Here is a 16,178-nt window from a genome sequence, read left to right on the forward strand (position 1 = left end):
TGATCGGACGGCGAAATTTAACACGGAACAAACAAACAAACTGAAAAAACAAAAAAAAAAAAACAAAAAAAAAAAACCACACCGGCAAGCGGGCTGTGCGGTTCAAATTTTTATTTCAAGGCATTTCAGTGACTAGACTTGCAAGTGCTCACAAGCAGTCTCTCCCAGGGTGCCGCGCAGTAGGGCGATGCGGTGCGGCGGCGCTGGACGGATCAGTGCCGTGACACGGCTCCCGACGGGCTGCATCGCCCCGGCGGAGCAGCTCGGTCTGGTCCTTAAAAACAAATGTTAACAAGCCCGCCTCCAGCCCTGTTCTCACTCCCCCCAACTCCTACAGAACTTACTGTGTGCGAGCAAACGCGGCCTCAACATTCCTCAAAAAGTAACCGACATTTTATTTAAACAGAAAAAGTCCCCACACTGTTACCAGAAGTATCCTCACGTTCAATTCCCTCTTTTTTTCTTTTCAATTTTCTTTTGTCCCACATCTGTATCTCTTCATCCTCCCTTTTCCCTCACTTCTTACAGTCTCTTACCTTTTCTAACTGCTACCCTTATTCCTGAAAAACTTTAATTTTTAAGCATTTACCCTCTTCTAGTCTTAGGTGCCACAACTGATAGCATCACAATGGCCAAAATATTTGCACACAGAAGGTATGTGGAAAGAAAGGGAGTCCTTCTGTGCATAAAGCACTCTTGCCAAAGGAAAGCTCTAAGCTTCTAAGCTCTGTAGGTGCAGAGCCTAACAAAAAGAACTTGAGAAAATCTGAGATAGACAAAGTCTCTTACCCCTTCCAGTAGCAAAGAGGTAGATACAGAACTGCTTTTCAGGTAGACTGAAAGGGGAAATTTTGTGGGCAAATCCTCATCAACTCCTTTTGTTGGCAGCCCTTTATGCAAAGCACTGGGGTGTTCTCATGGCCGCTATCAGCAGGAGAACAAATCATTAACAAAGATCAGATCAGTTGGATACACTGGTTAGGCTAACCTGTCTTACAGAATGGGAGCTTGACACCTATGCTAATGAATTAATGTAGTGTGCATTCCTTATGTAGAAAAAAAACCCAGATTTTTGATGCAGCTAAATGAAACGGCAGTGATTTTTAAAAAAATATCCCCATAATCCCTAAACTAGGCAGGTTCACCTTTAAAAAGGAGAAATCTAAATTAAACATGGCAAAGGTACATTGTATCAAAATAAGATTTTTATCCTTCTCTATTCAGCTCTTTGCCCTGTAGTGTAAGGGCCATTTGTGCGTGAAAAGTCTTGTTGATCCTCTTCATCCAAATCCAAAATGTCTGGGATATCATCTGACTCTGAAGACAGGTCTGTAATAGTGAAATCTGGAACCTGTGTCAGAATGAAATTTCAATCAATTTAACTAAACAAATTTGTGCAGTACTCCTTTCTGAAGTCATGACACAAAGATGCATAGCATCTCTAGAAATCAGACCCAATATACTGAATACAGAGTGAAATATGCTCAGTCACATATGAAACACATAGCATTAACACAGACCAAATACTATGCAAGATATAGATCAGTTGCTTGGAAGACAGGATTCTATAGTAGATATAAGTGTAGAAGGCCCTTCCAGAAGATTTTACTGTGAGGAGATTAGGGATTTTCACTTTAGAAAGCTTTCCTCTTTGGCCAGAGACAGTTTTAGATATTTTCTCTTCCTGCATTCCAGAGAAGCTCTTCCTGGCATGAGAAAAGATAAGTTCTTACGGACATGTTTGAAGGCTGGGAGGGCCTGGGACGATAAAAGCCCCGAGAACAGCAGGCATATCTTCTTTTCCTAGGCCTGGTGCAGTTTTGTGCTGATATGTTAAGTGTTCTTGACTCTGAAAATAAATTCTCCTAAATCCTTCCACTGCCTGGTATTCTGGGGGTACCTGTGTGGTTTTGACCCTCACATTAGAGATGGAACAGAGATGAACTCAGTGGACTGAATTTGGTGAAACTGGTAAAAGTGGTGACTGGAAAATTAAGAAAGGAGGTTTTTAAAATTACTTTGCCTTTCTTCTTTCCATAAAGGCAATGGACTATATTAAGTAATCTGCCCTGAGGAGATTGATATGGATTGCTCTGTACTGCCCTGCCTGCCTACTGAATTAAACCTTTCCTGAGGAAACAAATATCTGGAACTGCAATCTCACTTTTGTCTCTGTTTTAACTACATGTGTAGTATTCTGTACTGTTAAGCAGCACCAGGTTTCAGGAATTGCTAGAGACATTAGTGGATACATGGATGTTACAGACTTCTAAAAATGTTGGCTAAGACACTTAGGAGCTTAAGTCCCAACCCTTAAGTCCCTTTAGAAGGACTTAGATTACTTAGGCTCTTCTGAAAAATGGGATATAATTAAGCAATTTACTCATAACCGTAAATTTTTTACACCAAGTGAAAAATGCTTACATCTGTAGTTTGATTAGTAGTTAGTTTTAATGTTGGTGAGGAGACATACTTGGAGCCAGATACAGTATCAGCAAATAACAACTGTTGCATGCTGAAAGGACTTCGGTTCTGCATGTTCAAAGCAGCAACAATTTGCAGAGGTTTCTATGCATTTCTGTAACTTAATCTCAGTGCTGACTGGAGAAGCAGTTTTAATCCATTCCCTAACTGCAAAACACCTTATGACTTACTTTTATGAAAGACAGCAGGCAAGAAAAAAGCTATGCTGTGCCTGCTTTGAAGACATGTCAGAAGGGCAGAGAATATATCAAATTATATGGGGATTACTGTTTCAGCTACCAGGCTGTACACAGCACGGAATCGCTGCATGTGAATCACTCAGTTTCTTACGGAGTTGGTAGTCATAGGACACCAGGGACTTATTAATTAAAACTGAGTTTTAGAAGAACTTAAGCAGTGTGTGACTTTTCAGGCACAACTGTTGACAACCTAAGCTTGATCAAAATGAGATCTGTAATTTTTGTCTCAAAAAAATCAAAATCAAAAGGCACTAAGAATGAGGGAAACACATCTTTCTACCAGGAACAATTGTCTTGCATCTTTCTGCTTATTGCAATTTACCTAAAACTGTAATTACTGAACTTAGAGAAATCAACAAGTTTTCCCACTATCAGTATATGACCCTGTATTCCATACTGTAGTATAAATCAGGGTATCTTAACAAGACTAAGGCTAAGTAGTCCATACACAAAACCATTTAAAAATGTGCCCAAAGGAATTGTTTAAATGAGTTGGTTTATTCTTTATTTACACTGAGCAGGACACATAACCATGTTCAGTAACTGTGCCTGACCAGTGAAAATTTTTACCATATCCTACATTTAAGAGGCTTTTACTCTTATCCGTGTTGTTCTTACTGATAACAGAATAATCACTGAAATTTAAGTTTGTGCTTTCCTCATCTTCTTAATGCAGGCAGTAAAAGCACCTGACTCCTTTACTGTAACAGTAAGATTTTCATAGCCATGAAAGAATTTCATATTGAAGTGTATGTCAGCATCAGAGTAAAACAGAGTGGATGCCAGTATGATTTATCTCAGTTTGGAACATGCTAAATTGTATTAGAATTGTACATTCTAACATCTGCACCAGTCTTAACTAAATCAATGCAAAGCTCTTGGCATTACGGGATTGCTTAGGTAAAGGACCTTCACTTCCATACCACTTTTCACAGCTGACTTACTGCTTTGTTTCAACTTCCTATCAATTCTTGCAAGAAGGATAAGATACAACCCTTCTTCATGCTATTTCTCCATAAGATGCAGTTAAATCATTTATACAGAAAAGTGCAAAACTGGCAAAAACCTTACATGGAATAGTACAGAACATACTTCAGTGTTTTGCTGTCTTCATACACAAACAGTAACATCAATACTAACAACTTTGATCAATTTTTTCTTGCTAAATATGTTTTCAGAACTGAGCCACAAATCACTCTCATTTTGTGCATTTTCAAAACAAAGCACCTATTTTTAGTCATCAGAGACTGTATTATCCAAAAGAAGTGAAACTGCCACCTTAATATGAACACAAATAAATTTAACAAAACACTATGCAACACCTCTAGCAAGCTGTGGCATGTAAAACTTTCTGATCATGCAAATTACTAACAGATCATGCTTAAAAATGTTTAGTTCTGTTTCCTCTTTTTAATTAGATGGTTTAAATAAGTTTTTCCTTGGTAGTTATGCTTTTTTTTAAATAACAAAAAATAATTCATCAGTTGTTCCCAAACCCTTTCACCTATTTTGCTAGCTATAAAATATTATTCTAACTTGAATTCCGGAAAATACTAATGCAAAAAAATTAATCTTGAAGAATAGATGACATTTCAAAAGTTTTTCACCTTTCTTTAGTTTGAGGCAAACCAGCTGCAACTCCAGTTCTTATACAAATCTTGTAATTTGGCTTTGGCCAATGCTATAAATATGACGTTTGCAAAACTTGCGTACCATACGGAGCTATTTACAAATGCTTATATTTAGAGCTCTTGTAGAAAAGGATTATTTGCAATGATAGAATAACAGTTCTCTGTTGACTGCACCTAAAAGGAGGAAGTGTCAACTAGCATGAACAATTTTTGAGTGATCTCTTAAAGAGAAACAGTATCTGAATTCTAAATAAACACTAAATAGCCTAGGTATTTATGTTATTATTTTAACCTTTATCTTCCCAGGTTTTGTACGGCTATCAGCCTTTGACACGCTTCCATTTCATCTAGTTTATCTGCCTTGCTGCAAAGAGTTGAACTTATTTCCTATCATTTTCAACACATATGGTCTTACCTTTTTTAGAAGGTAACTTCACAGCTTAGAGAAACTTCACAGCTTTCTAGCCCAAGCTATATCCTCAAAAGTGATTTTGGACTAAGAGCAAGCAAGTTTCTGTGCAGTGCACCTGAATTGTTCGATACATGCAATTACAGAGAAACAGGTAGGATGGCAGGAAAATTCATGAGCAAACTCTGCTCTGGTTTCCTTCCTTTATTTGAAAGGAAGCACCTCAACTTCAGTCAAAAACAACAGTAGCAAAAAGAGAAAGATGACTTTGGAAGGTGTCTGCATCATTCTTGCCTCCAGTGGGCATTTTAATAGTTGCTCTCTCTTGCTGCACTAGAGAAAAATAAGTTCTGTCTGTACAGCTGCAGTAAGACTAGAGCGTGGGGATATGCTGTGCTAAATCGCCTACAAGAAGATACCCACACAAGCTCCAGCTGCAATTCAATTTAAACATTCAGTGCTGTCTGTATTAGCAGAGTATAATAATCTCAATCCAGAGAACTTTATTCTATATAATGAATCAGGAATATACTTATTTGCTGTTAGTCAGTCCTTTCTTCCACTAGGAAAGGGTTCCTAATTCTATTTAGGGGATGGGGGGGTGGATAAAACTTAAAGCACTCAGTGCCTGGGCAGCATGCAACAAAACTACCACTTATCACAATAGCACAGCACAGGAACCTAAATATAGCATTTTAGACTAACAGGCTATAAGCCCAGCATTTAACCAGACACTACTGTTTGCAGCCACCAGTCATAGGTCAGCTGTCAGAAGTCAATGAACTTTACACAGAAGCAACACAATAGCGCATGGTGAGGGAGAAGTGCCTCACCATGCTCACTAGGCTAGTATCAGTTTCCCTTGCTTTCTATTTCATCTGCTTGCTGAGGCTTAGTAAAGCTGGACAGCCATGTAAGAGTACGAACCAGTAGCACAACTTAGGGCAGAACAGAGATGTACTGCTTGTTCACTAATAGCAGATGATGCTGTTTATTTCTCAATGCTTAAAAAGAAAAACAGTGAAAAGTTTCGGTATTTTATTTGATTGATCAGCTCAAGATGAAGTCCCAGAGCAATTAGATTTTAAAATGTATAGAAGAATGGGAATTCCCTTCTTTAAACAGCCAGCTGCTCCCAGACCTAATTAGTTCCATTCTGTTGCTGAACACATCTACAACAGTGGATGCACTCTAAAATTTTATTATAAATGGAGATAAAGAAGGATAGTCTCTGGCTGGCTCATGCAATAGTTCAAGTAAACTTTAAAAGAAGTTAATTGCTGAAAGCACTCCAGAAGTCTTAACTCAGGCACTAATTGGAAGAGAGTATCTCATCCTCTCATGTTAATTTTATGCTAAACAACTCCCCTATATAAAGTAAATATTTAAAGCAGGGAGGATTATAGATAACACTTTTAATTATGTTGTTAAAATTTGTTTAATATTGTGCTTAAAAAGTCTTCCCCACACTTCTAGGCCAAAGCTGACTTAACAGCTAAGCAATCCCTCTCACAGTAGATGGCTAGATAACAGGTGACTTGCTTTAGTGCCCACATTGTGCCAGACGGAGGTATTGTTCCATGAAGCAACGTGCCACTATGTGATATGCTTCCTTTGAACTCCACTTCCTTCACACTATTTGGTGACCTCTTTGAAAATGGTGGTCAGCATTGCTACACTAAATGATTGCAACTCAAAAGTTGTACAGGGCATGCACTAGGAACACAGATACAACTTACCTGGACAGCCCCAAACCAAGAAAGCTTATTTCCTAGTGACAGTAATTCTTTTCCAGTGGAGGGATTCACAGTATTTACCGAGGAAAAACTGTACCCAAGTAGCTGAGTGTTAATGTACATTTGTCACTCAAGTTCAAAGGAGGTTAGATAAAGTTAAACAAGTTTAAACTGGTGTTGCAGCTGAGAAGTATACACTGTTTATAGGGAGCCAACAGACAGCCAGCAGTTTCATGCACACCAAACACCTACTGTGAAGGGAGGAGAGGGTTCTTTTGTGCATATCCTTCTTTTTTCAATATTAAAACATCCAGTAGCCCACAGCTTAGGTCATCATTAAAGGTGGACAACAGCAAGGATCAAAAAAAGCAGCAGTAAAGCTAAGATTCAGTGGAGGGATGCACACAGACTCTAAGGGAGGAAGGAAATGCTGCAGCAATATCTTATCTATCTATAGATACACAAACACATTTTCAATGCACATCTATCTCATTTGCATGTCAAGCTTGCTTTCTGCTAGACCTGGTTTGAAGGAGTCACAGAAGAGCAAGTTACTCTGTTTTAAAACACCACTGAAATGGAGACAGATGTTGGCTACTAAAGCATTTATTACTAACATACAACATGAATTACAAAAGGATGCCTATAAAAAACACACACGGACAACAGCAGGCACCTGGGTACAAACAGCATGAATGAATACCTTTATACTGCATATGAAAAAAAATGTATTGATAATTATTTGGTCCATCACTGAAGCAGGGTCCCCAAGGAAACATTCAAGGAGCATCTGGACGACACTCTTAATCATATGGTTTAGTTTAGGTAATCCTGCGAGGAGCAGGAAGTTGGACTTGATGATGCTTATGGGTCCCTTCCAGTTTGACATATTCTATGATTCTGTGGTCAAGTTACTGTGTTAAACAATAGTTAAGTTTATATTAATGTTAACACTGTCACAGCATTTAACTCCAGCTGACCCGTTCAGAAACCCCACTTTCAGCTTTGGTGTCCTGCGCTCACAGAACTTTTGTCATGAATTGTGTAGGAATAGAGTCTGAGACAGATCCATAATTATCAAAAGTGTGATCTGCAGCAAACATAGACTGAAAGCGTACATAGACTGCAGGGCTTTTAAATGCATTTCATAGTATTAAGGCTTTTATAGCCTTCTGGTAGAGATCAAGGAACAAAACAAAAGCTTTAGTTAGGGTAGGTTTCATTTATACTAATGGTATTAATACCACAGATAAGCATAGTGAGGTTTCTCGACAGACAAACAAGGCATCTTGACAACTGTAAGCTGACAATACTTAGGCACTTGAGATAGTTTGAGTTTTTAGAGTGGCTTAACTACACAGGACAATACACAGCTTATATATAAGTGTGTCCTGTCTCTGTAGATTCCCCTACTCCTATATTTATGGATTTTTCACCAAGGCTTTTTGACAGCTACACTTGGTAAGGCCACTCATTTTGTCAGTCAGCAGAGTACACGCATGCTATGCAGTTTATTCAGTAGTGTGTTCAGGCTGTTTGTCTTTCTGGTTGGAATTTTTCTCCCCTTCACCTTTGCTCTCAGCATGCTGAATGCCAGGCAACTGTGGGTAAAAGGGACCTACCAGCAAGTTGAGAGGCGTGTTGTTAACAAGATAATCCATCACATCATCCAGAGACTCCTTCATTTTCTTCAGCTGTCCTTTACTAGCTGTAAGAAAGCTGTCTGATAATTCTTGGAAGGAGGATGCAGACCGAAAGCTCTGGTAGACATCACCTGCCATTGACCCAACACTGTAAACCTGATCCTGCACATTCTGCGGCAGCCCCTGTAGGCTTGAGACCAGTGTGAGGCAAGTGGTCTGAAGTTGCTGAGTGAGGCTCTGTGCAATAGCTAGAGTTCTTGACTCAATGTACTAGAAAGAAAAAGTATAACAGCATATTAGTGTCATTTTATGACTGTAGCAACTTTATGTTGCTCAAGATACATGAAGAAGCAAAGTAAAGGGGATATAAGTGAAATAACGCTATAGCAGATAATAAAATGGGCCTTAAGTCTGAAGAGTCAGAGACTTAAAAGTACTTGATATCTCTTCAGCACTCAGGTACTTTGTGAACAGAAACATTGATGGCTTCTGCCTAGTGACAGACAAGCAGACTCTTGTTTCAGCTCCGGATAACAAGTCACAGCAGGTAAGTATATTCTAATCAATGAACCACTGTTTAAAGTTACATGTAGGACTACCTGAGCCTGTGCCTAAGACTGCTTTATGCTGACAAATTGTTATTTCTGGTCTGGACACATCAGATAAGTGAGTTCTAGCTGATTTACATATGGACATCCCAACACAGGTTCACATACCAAACAGGATGAGCATTCTCATGAGAGGGGAATGAACCCTAGAATGTTTGCAGGAAGTAGGCTCATTTAAGAGCTTGGGTCCCCTACTTTTTACTAGTCAACTGCCCTGAGCTTCAGCATCCCGATTTCATGTTTGCACATAAGCTTCTCTGATGCACACTTCAGGGACTGTTAGTTTTCCATTACCTTCACAGTATACAATCCATTTATCTCTAGTGTACATTTACATCTATTTACCTCAGCACTACGCAGTTCACCACCGTCATTTTGGCCTGTATTTTTCTTCCATTCTACCCAGGATTGATAAAGCTTTTCCTGAGCACCAAGAAGTTTCTTATTGGCACTATTCATGTTCTTTCTGGCATACTCGATCTGAAAGACAGCCAAATAAGGAAGTAGAGCAAAGAGTCCAAGCAGTTCCTTTAAGGCTACCCTACCTTGACTGTTTTGTAATCTTCTTTCTAAATACGTCAGAAGTTCGGTATAAAGGACTTTGGGAGTATAAGAATGTGTTTCTTGTCTTCAAAGAATTGAACACTGGGAGCAGTTTTGAGACATTATGTAGTGTTCCCCTCTGCCTCAACCATTTCCGCGTCCCCCACTGGCATCCTACAGAAGGAACTGAAAGTGTACAGGTGGCCATGACTCTTTATGTGCAGTTTGCCCTGTACATAAAGGTACGTTGTTAGGATAAGATTACTGAATGCCCAGAGACAGAACCAGCAAGAGCAGCAAGCCCCAAAGGAATCTGACATTTTGTTAACATAAAGGACCTAAAGAACTGAAGTGTGTCTAAATTGCAAAACACTTTTGTCACTGAATCAAGTGTCAAATCCAGAACTAAAAAACATGAATACAATTTTAAATATGTCACTTTTATTTCTGCAGTGCTTACAGTTACAAGCAGCTGCACAATCGCAGCTCAGCCTGATTTAGGACATCTCCTGAATGGTGATGAAAATCTCTTAATGGCAAATGCTTTGTATTTAGAAAATGCATTTAGTGTGAGGCAGCAATTCCAGTCTTCCTATTGCTCTTTTGGCTGTTTTCTTCACTCTAAAACTATGCCAAAATTTGCTTTTTATACCTCAAGTGAAAGCTCAAAACTTACCAGACTAACAGTGTGGTGGAGCTGAGAGATTGTCTCCTGGCTTTTCTGTTTAGCATCTTTAACTTTGTTTAAGGCTTGTTGGTAGGCACGTGTGCGGAGTTTTGAAGACAGGGATCCTAATCTAACATAGTAGCTTGGCTTTTGAACTCCAACTTCAAAACCTTCAACATTTGCAGCTTCTTTCTCTACGTATGTTGAAAGGAAGCAAATTGATCACTGGAGGAAAACTTAAAGAGGTCTGAGACAATTTTATCTGCCTAGTAACAGCTGAATACCAAAGTTGCTGAGTAGTCCTTTAGCAACAAGATAGATCATCATACATGGAAATCCTTACTTTCATTATGTTTCCCCTCTGAAGATGTCATTACACCCAGCAAGGCAAAAGGCAGCTTAGGAAGTACATGCTCCCTCCCCACTGGAAATAAGCAATAAATGGATGATTGCTTCTTTCTCGCTAATACAAGCATTCCAACAAAATCAAAGCTTCAATTGGTCTTACCTAGTTCTGCTTCTGTAAGTGGGAAATACTGGTCTACAAGGGTCTCTGATTTAGTGAGAGCACTGTCCACTCCACTGCTCACCATTTGCACCACACGACTTCTCAGGACAGCGTTAATGCTCCCATTGACAACTGACTTTGTCATTTCTAAGCTGTCTTGCATTGCTTCTTTAGTCTTGCCCACAACTCCAGTGATTGTGTGAGCAACAGTTTCCTTGGCACCAGTCACAGTGGTTGTTACAGCTTCTCTGGCTCCAACAACTACATCCTTGGCATTGGCAACAACCTGCCATAGGAAATACATTGATTGACTAAAAATATTTATTGGTGAGAGCTACATAATCCAGGAAATAATAAATTTATGTTAAAGTTTGTAAAAGTATAGGTTATCTAGGAAAAATTCTGCCCTGAAAACATATGTCCTGAAAACATATATACAAGACACAACAAGATATGACTGCCATGCAGCCTTCAGCTCAAAACACTTCAGGGATTGTAACCCAACCACTATTTTATTCACACTGAGCAGGAAAGAGACAAAGACCTGAGTGTAAAAAAATCACACCCGCCAGTGAACTGCATCTATAGACAGAGGTGTCAAACGATGAAAAAACTTAAAGTAAAAAATGCTTAATGGCCTCACAAAGGCGTCAAACAGTTTGACAGCTACACCTGTGACTTCCTCATTGCTTTAAAGCTGTGGTTCAAGCACGGCTTTTTGAAATCTGTCTCCCTGGTTTTCAGTGATAAAAAAAAAGAAGGGTGTATGGTTCTTCACCTTAGCATATTTACATGGAAAGAACTTACCTTATCAGTCGGTTGATTCAGTATAGGCAGCCTCTCTTCAATTTTGTCTAGACCTATACATGCATAGTTGTTGGCAACTACAACTATAAAAGAAATTACAAGAGTTGGCTTTAATTGTTTTTTCCCCTGGTATAAATAACTCAAATTGAAAATTCCCCTTGAAACGGAACTCATGCAACACTCTTAAAAGTAGTTTACTTCCCCCTCCAGTGAGATTTGAGGCAACAAAGCCCAAGAATAAGGCAGATTTACAGTGCCAGAAAAAAAAAAAAAATCACTTGTAGGCAGAGAAAATCCATTCAATAATTTACAAGCAACTATAGAAAAAGCTGAAACACCTTGCCCGTTGCCATATCATGAAACCAGGCTCCGGGTTAGGACAGCCTTGTGACACAGTTTCCAAAGTAACCAGTCCTCAGTGTGAGGAAGTGAAACAGTAGCATTTGAAACCAGGTGAAAGGCAAGAAAGGTGTTGAGCAAGAGATTACTTAATCATCCTGCATATCAAAAGGAGTCAATCAGTTTAGTACTACAAAAGATGGAATCTGCTTTCGCTCTGCACTATTTTTTTTTTTTAAGTAATACCCATCTATAATCAGTTACTTAGGCTAGGCAACAGGTTTAGTCAGCTACCCGAGACAGCACTCCAGACCTGCATTACCATGTTAAACTATAAGTGCATCTGGATATATAAAACAATCAGCTGAACTGAAGTTATCAACAGCTTCATCTTTGCCTTACTTTGCGGTTCCAGCTTCTGGATGATAGGCATAGCACTTGTCACAGCTACCGATGTAATTGTCTTCACTCCTTTCTCTGCTACCTCACATACTGACTTCAAATAAGGATGGTTATCCTTAGTGGTGATGTAAGCTGTAGAGACCATATCATAGGTGGAGCTCACCAAAGGAAGGTTGACAACCCTCAATACAATATTCTGTTTAAAAGAGAAAGGTGTTAGCTGACTCCTATTTTTCTGATCTAGACAAAAAAAATATGGGACTAAGACATACCTGCTGTGGATCAATTGCTGCCAATGCCATTTTTTCAGGTCTTGAACCTTACACAGTCTGTGAAAGAAGCATATTCAAGACACGGTGTTCTCATATCCACTTTATCTAAGCACCAAACTTTGAAACCAACAACCTTCTTGTGATCCACTCCATTTAATGGGATCAGAATGTTCACTTCTTGCATACAGGAATTAGATTTTATTGTAACAATTTAGAAATCCAAAACTTGGTTTAGGCAACACAATCACGGCACATACACGAGACAGGCTTCGAGATACAGCAGTTCATTGCTGAATAACCAGAGTTACCAGCTGGTGGATTCCTTTATTTTTCTAGAAGAATTAAGATACAACTGGGTTTATCTGTTGAGCCAGGCCACAAGGCACTAAAATCTAGTTTAGGATGTCCAAGTCAGACAAAGAATCCACCAGCAACATCTTTAATCAGATCACATCTTCTGTAGGGAGCCCACCTAGGGCTCACACTTGTTCAGCCTGCTTAAAAGTTAGCATTCCTATAACACACAGAGCATGCTAAATTAGGCTAAAATATTACCCATCCCCCACTGAAGCAGGTTGCAAACATTGGTTATTCAGCAAGTCTACATTACTCAACATGTATTCCAACATGTATTCCCATGGAGAAAATACTAACAGCTTTCCCCACATGAACCCTATAAAAGAAGTGGCATTGCAGTACCACATAATGAGAGAACACAGAAGCACATTGTCATGTGTACATCATACACATGTAGGGTGAACTAAATGTGCAAGAAGTACTTTTTGCATTGAAAATTTCACATGACATTTAGGTTCCAGAAGAACCTGTATAAATGAAGGCAACAAAAAGGCAAACTAAGAGGCCATTCTCAAAAGGACGGTGGTTTACAAGGCCTTCTGCTAGGTTTGTCAAAGAGCCAACAGCAGTTTTCTGTCTCATACATATGACAGCATCAAAAGGAGTGTGTTAATATTCCCCCTGAGGTAAAGTAAAACTTTTCCCCATTACATAATGGGGAACAAGGACAAAGGCATGCTGTTAATATTTTATAGGCATATTTGCACATATTAACATATATGTCCCATACAGTAATGCCTGTAATGAGATTAACCACTGTACATGGAACACACAAGGAGGTAACAGACAAGGGTTACAGCAGTAACAGAGAAGTTTTCCTTCCATTTATCAAGAACTGAAATACCCCAAAAACATGTTCTATTTCTCACATAGCATTACAAGTCAGATTACCTGGAGTACATCTAAATTGCACTATGAAGTGCAAAGCATGCTGCATAACAGAAGAGGCTAGCAGCACAGAATCTGGAATGGGGAATGAGGAAGGGCCCTTACTTAAAAGATTACTCAATATCTGTAATGCGTCCCACAAGATCCATCCACACACTAGTCACTAAATCATAACAGTTAGCCCCTGAAGTTATTCCTGCTCTTAAAGAAGATGAAGATAACTAGGATCTTGCACGGTTTCATAGATCCCTTGAAGATGTTTAGCCCTGGCAAAAGTCAGATCCGCTTCTCTGGAGCAGGTGAGTAAGATGCCTGGAATCGAAGTCCAAGCATATTTCAGAGACAGCAAAAGATTCTAAACAGGAAAGCACACTGAGCTACGTCACAAATTTAATTTCTACTTTCTCCCCTCGCTATGGGAGGAAGTGAAAGACCAGCAAGCAGCACGACAGCCATGCAGAACCGTCACGGCGCCCGTCCCGGCTCACCGCTCTACCCCAGGCAGGAAGGCACCCCAGTTTCCCAAGTGCCACCACGGGCCGCTTCCGGGACGAGGCTTTTCAACGCCACTCCCGGGGGCGTTCGAGGATCTCGAGACTTTCTGGTCCCAAAAGAACTTCTGCCAGCCTACCAAAACCCACTGGGACGCGGGGCGAGGGGCCCGCGAGGGCGGAGGCAGCAGGGGCGGCCCCATGGCGAGCGCCGCACCCGGAGCCGCAGCCCCCGCCCGCTCCGCCCGAGGCTCCACCATATTGCGGAGTTAGCGCCGCGGGGCGGGCGGGCGCCGAGGGCTCTTGTGGCCGGCGAGAGCCGGGCCGGAGCACCGGGGCTGCCGTACTCACCCGGGAGGAGGAAGCAGGAGCCGCCGCCGCCGCCGCCGCCGCCGCCGCCGCCGCCTGGAGCACGGGCAGGGTCAGGGTCACGGGCGCCGCTGCCGCCGACTGGGGAACCCCGGCCTCGCCCCGCTATTTCTGGGGCGTTACCGCCGTCGCGCGTCACCGCCGTCGCGGGGCGGGGCCCACACGTAGTGACCCCGCGGCGGTCAGCGGGAGGGCACTGCTGCCGAGTCCCGGAAAGGAGAGTCCTGTGCGACTGGGCTTGCAGAAGGACACGTCAGGGAATCACAGAATATGCTGAGCTGGAAGGGACTCGCAAAGGTCATCGAGTCCAGCTCCTGGCCTTGCGCAGGACAGCCCCAAGAGTCACAACATGACAGCATAGTCTAAATGCATCTTGGACTCTGTCAGGCTTGGTGCTGTGACCACTTCCATGGGGAGCTTGTTCCAGTGCCCAACCATTTTTCTAATATCTAACCTAAACCCTCCCTGCCACAACTTCATGCAGAGCAGAATAACTGGAATAAAACAGAAATTTTCACTTCTCCGAACTGATCTATTACACTTCTGCTAGGATGCATACCAAACATTTACAGGCACCTCACTCCTTTGATTCCATTGTTGTCATCTGAGACCTCCCTTTTTTTTCTCAGTCACAGTCATGTGGCTTCTCAAGTGTAAACCACTCAGTGTACCCATGACAACCACAAAATAAATTAACCCCTTTTCTCAGGAGTGTCTCTATTGAGAATTCTTGAGTATTCCAGGGATTTATTTATTAATGTATATCACCACTATTTGCAGTACGGGAACACCTGCAACTTCCATAGCCCAGGGACACACTCTGCCAGAATGTAGTAACTAGAGACAGCATCAACTCCTCAACAGTCCTTGGCAGGCTAAGTATTTATATTCTGGACATGTTTTTCTTCACAACTAGGTGCCCTTCTGTATTTGATGAACTCAGAGAAGCTTATCCGAATTCCTGGAAATCTAGGAACTTGCCTCTTGAGATCATTGCCTGGGTTATGGCTGAGGGGGAAGCTGGGGGAGAAAGAGGATGATGTTACCTCTTGGATGGACCAAATTCCTCAAATATCTTAGAACAGAAGTAGGTGTGGTCCCAGCCAAGACTGAAGAAGAGGAAGGCTGGACAGCATCAAGTAAAGCAGTAGTAACATATAATGCAAAAACATGCACCGCCAGCCCTTGCTAAAAGAGGAAGGCAATAATAGTAGACCCTACTCTTCTTCTCCATGAGGCAAAGGGAGATGTTTAAAGTCATGTAATGCATTTAATGAAAGAATTTTCATTCCTTCAATTCTACAATTACTATTGTAGAATGTAAGTCAACCTACCTATCCTTAACCTCAGAAAAAAAATAATTTAAAGATATGAGATAATGGATAAGACAATGAACTTGTCTCTCCTCCAGTGCATCTCTTTTAAACTCATTATAATATCCTCCATGATAAGGAGGATTTCAGCCTCACAAGCTCTGTAGCACAGTTCTGCCAGAGACAGCAGTGATAGATAGAATATGGGTCCTTCAGCTTTTCTTACGACTTTAGTACACTCAAATGGAGGAGTTGCTGGGACAACAACCCCAGGGTTCAGCAGGGTTGAGGGGAGCCAGAGCATGACCCTGCTCTGGCCTCACTGGGGCAGGGGCTGGCAGTCCTGCGGAGCTGATGTGGCAGGATGCGGGAGGGTCTGGGGAAGGCTGGGCAGGGCCAGTAAGCTCTGTTAGTGCCATCAAGGCCTGACCAACACTTCCAGCTGGAAACAGGTATTTTCACTTCAGCTGTG

General features: G+C 41.2%; 1 protein-coding gene across 3 annotated transcripts; it reads right to left on the reverse strand.

Annotated features, from left to right (window-relative positions):
* Positions 1 to 96: 96 nt before the first annotated feature.
* Positions 97 to 14,527, reverse strand: PLIN2 (perilipin 2). 3 transcript variants are annotated; one of them, XM_032676091.1, is made up of 9 exons: positions 14,376 to 14,527; positions 12,289 to 12,345; positions 12,017 to 12,212; positions 11,276 to 11,358; positions 10,469 to 10,754; positions 9,970 to 10,154; positions 9,096 to 9,230; positions 8,122 to 8,412; positions 97 to 1,351 (listed from the first exon to the last, which is right to left on the reverse strand). In XM_032676091.1, the coding sequence occupies exons 2-9, from the start codon at positions 12,316 to 12,318 to the stop codon at positions 1,217 to 1,219; spliced, it is 1,341 nt and encodes a 446-aa protein (XP_032531982.1). In that variant the 5' UTR covers positions 12,319 to 12,345; positions 14,376 to 14,527; the 3' UTR covers positions 97 to 1,216. The 3 variants fall into 3 exon arrangements, with proteins under 3 accessions (XP_032531982.1, XP_032531983.1, XP_032531984.1); XM_032676092.1 differs by lacking the exon at positions 14,376 to 14,527 and adding an exon at positions 14,022 to 14,151; XM_032676093.1 differs by lacking the exon at positions 97 to 1,351 and having other exon boundaries at positions 7,090 to 8,412.
* Positions 14,528 to 16,178: the final 1,651 nt, after the last annotated feature.

This window comes from Chiroxiphia lanceolata, chromosome Z (genome assembly GCF_009829145.1).
Source record: "Chiroxiphia lanceolata isolate bChiLan1 chromosome Z, bChiLan1.pri, whole genome shotgun sequence".
Classification (NCBI taxonomy): Eukaryota; Metazoa; Chordata; class Aves; order Passeriformes; family Pipridae; genus Chiroxiphia; species Chiroxiphia lanceolata.

What these genes read in the sequence shown, in the direction of transcription:
- PLIN2 (XM_032676091.1), bottom strand. Translation starts at nt 12,318, where the DNA reads ATGGCATTGGCAGCAATTGATCCACAGCAG. An exon ending in CCAGAAGCTGGAACCGCAAA is followed by an intron (nt 11,359 to 12,016) that starts GTAAGGCAAAGA and finishes TTTCTTTTATAG; the next exon opens with TTGTAGTTGCCAACAACTAT. An exon ending in ACACGCCTCTCAACTTGCTG is followed by an intron (nt 1,352 to 8,121) that starts GTAGGTCCCTTT and finishes ATTCTGACACAG; the next exon opens with GTTCCAGATTTCACTATTAC.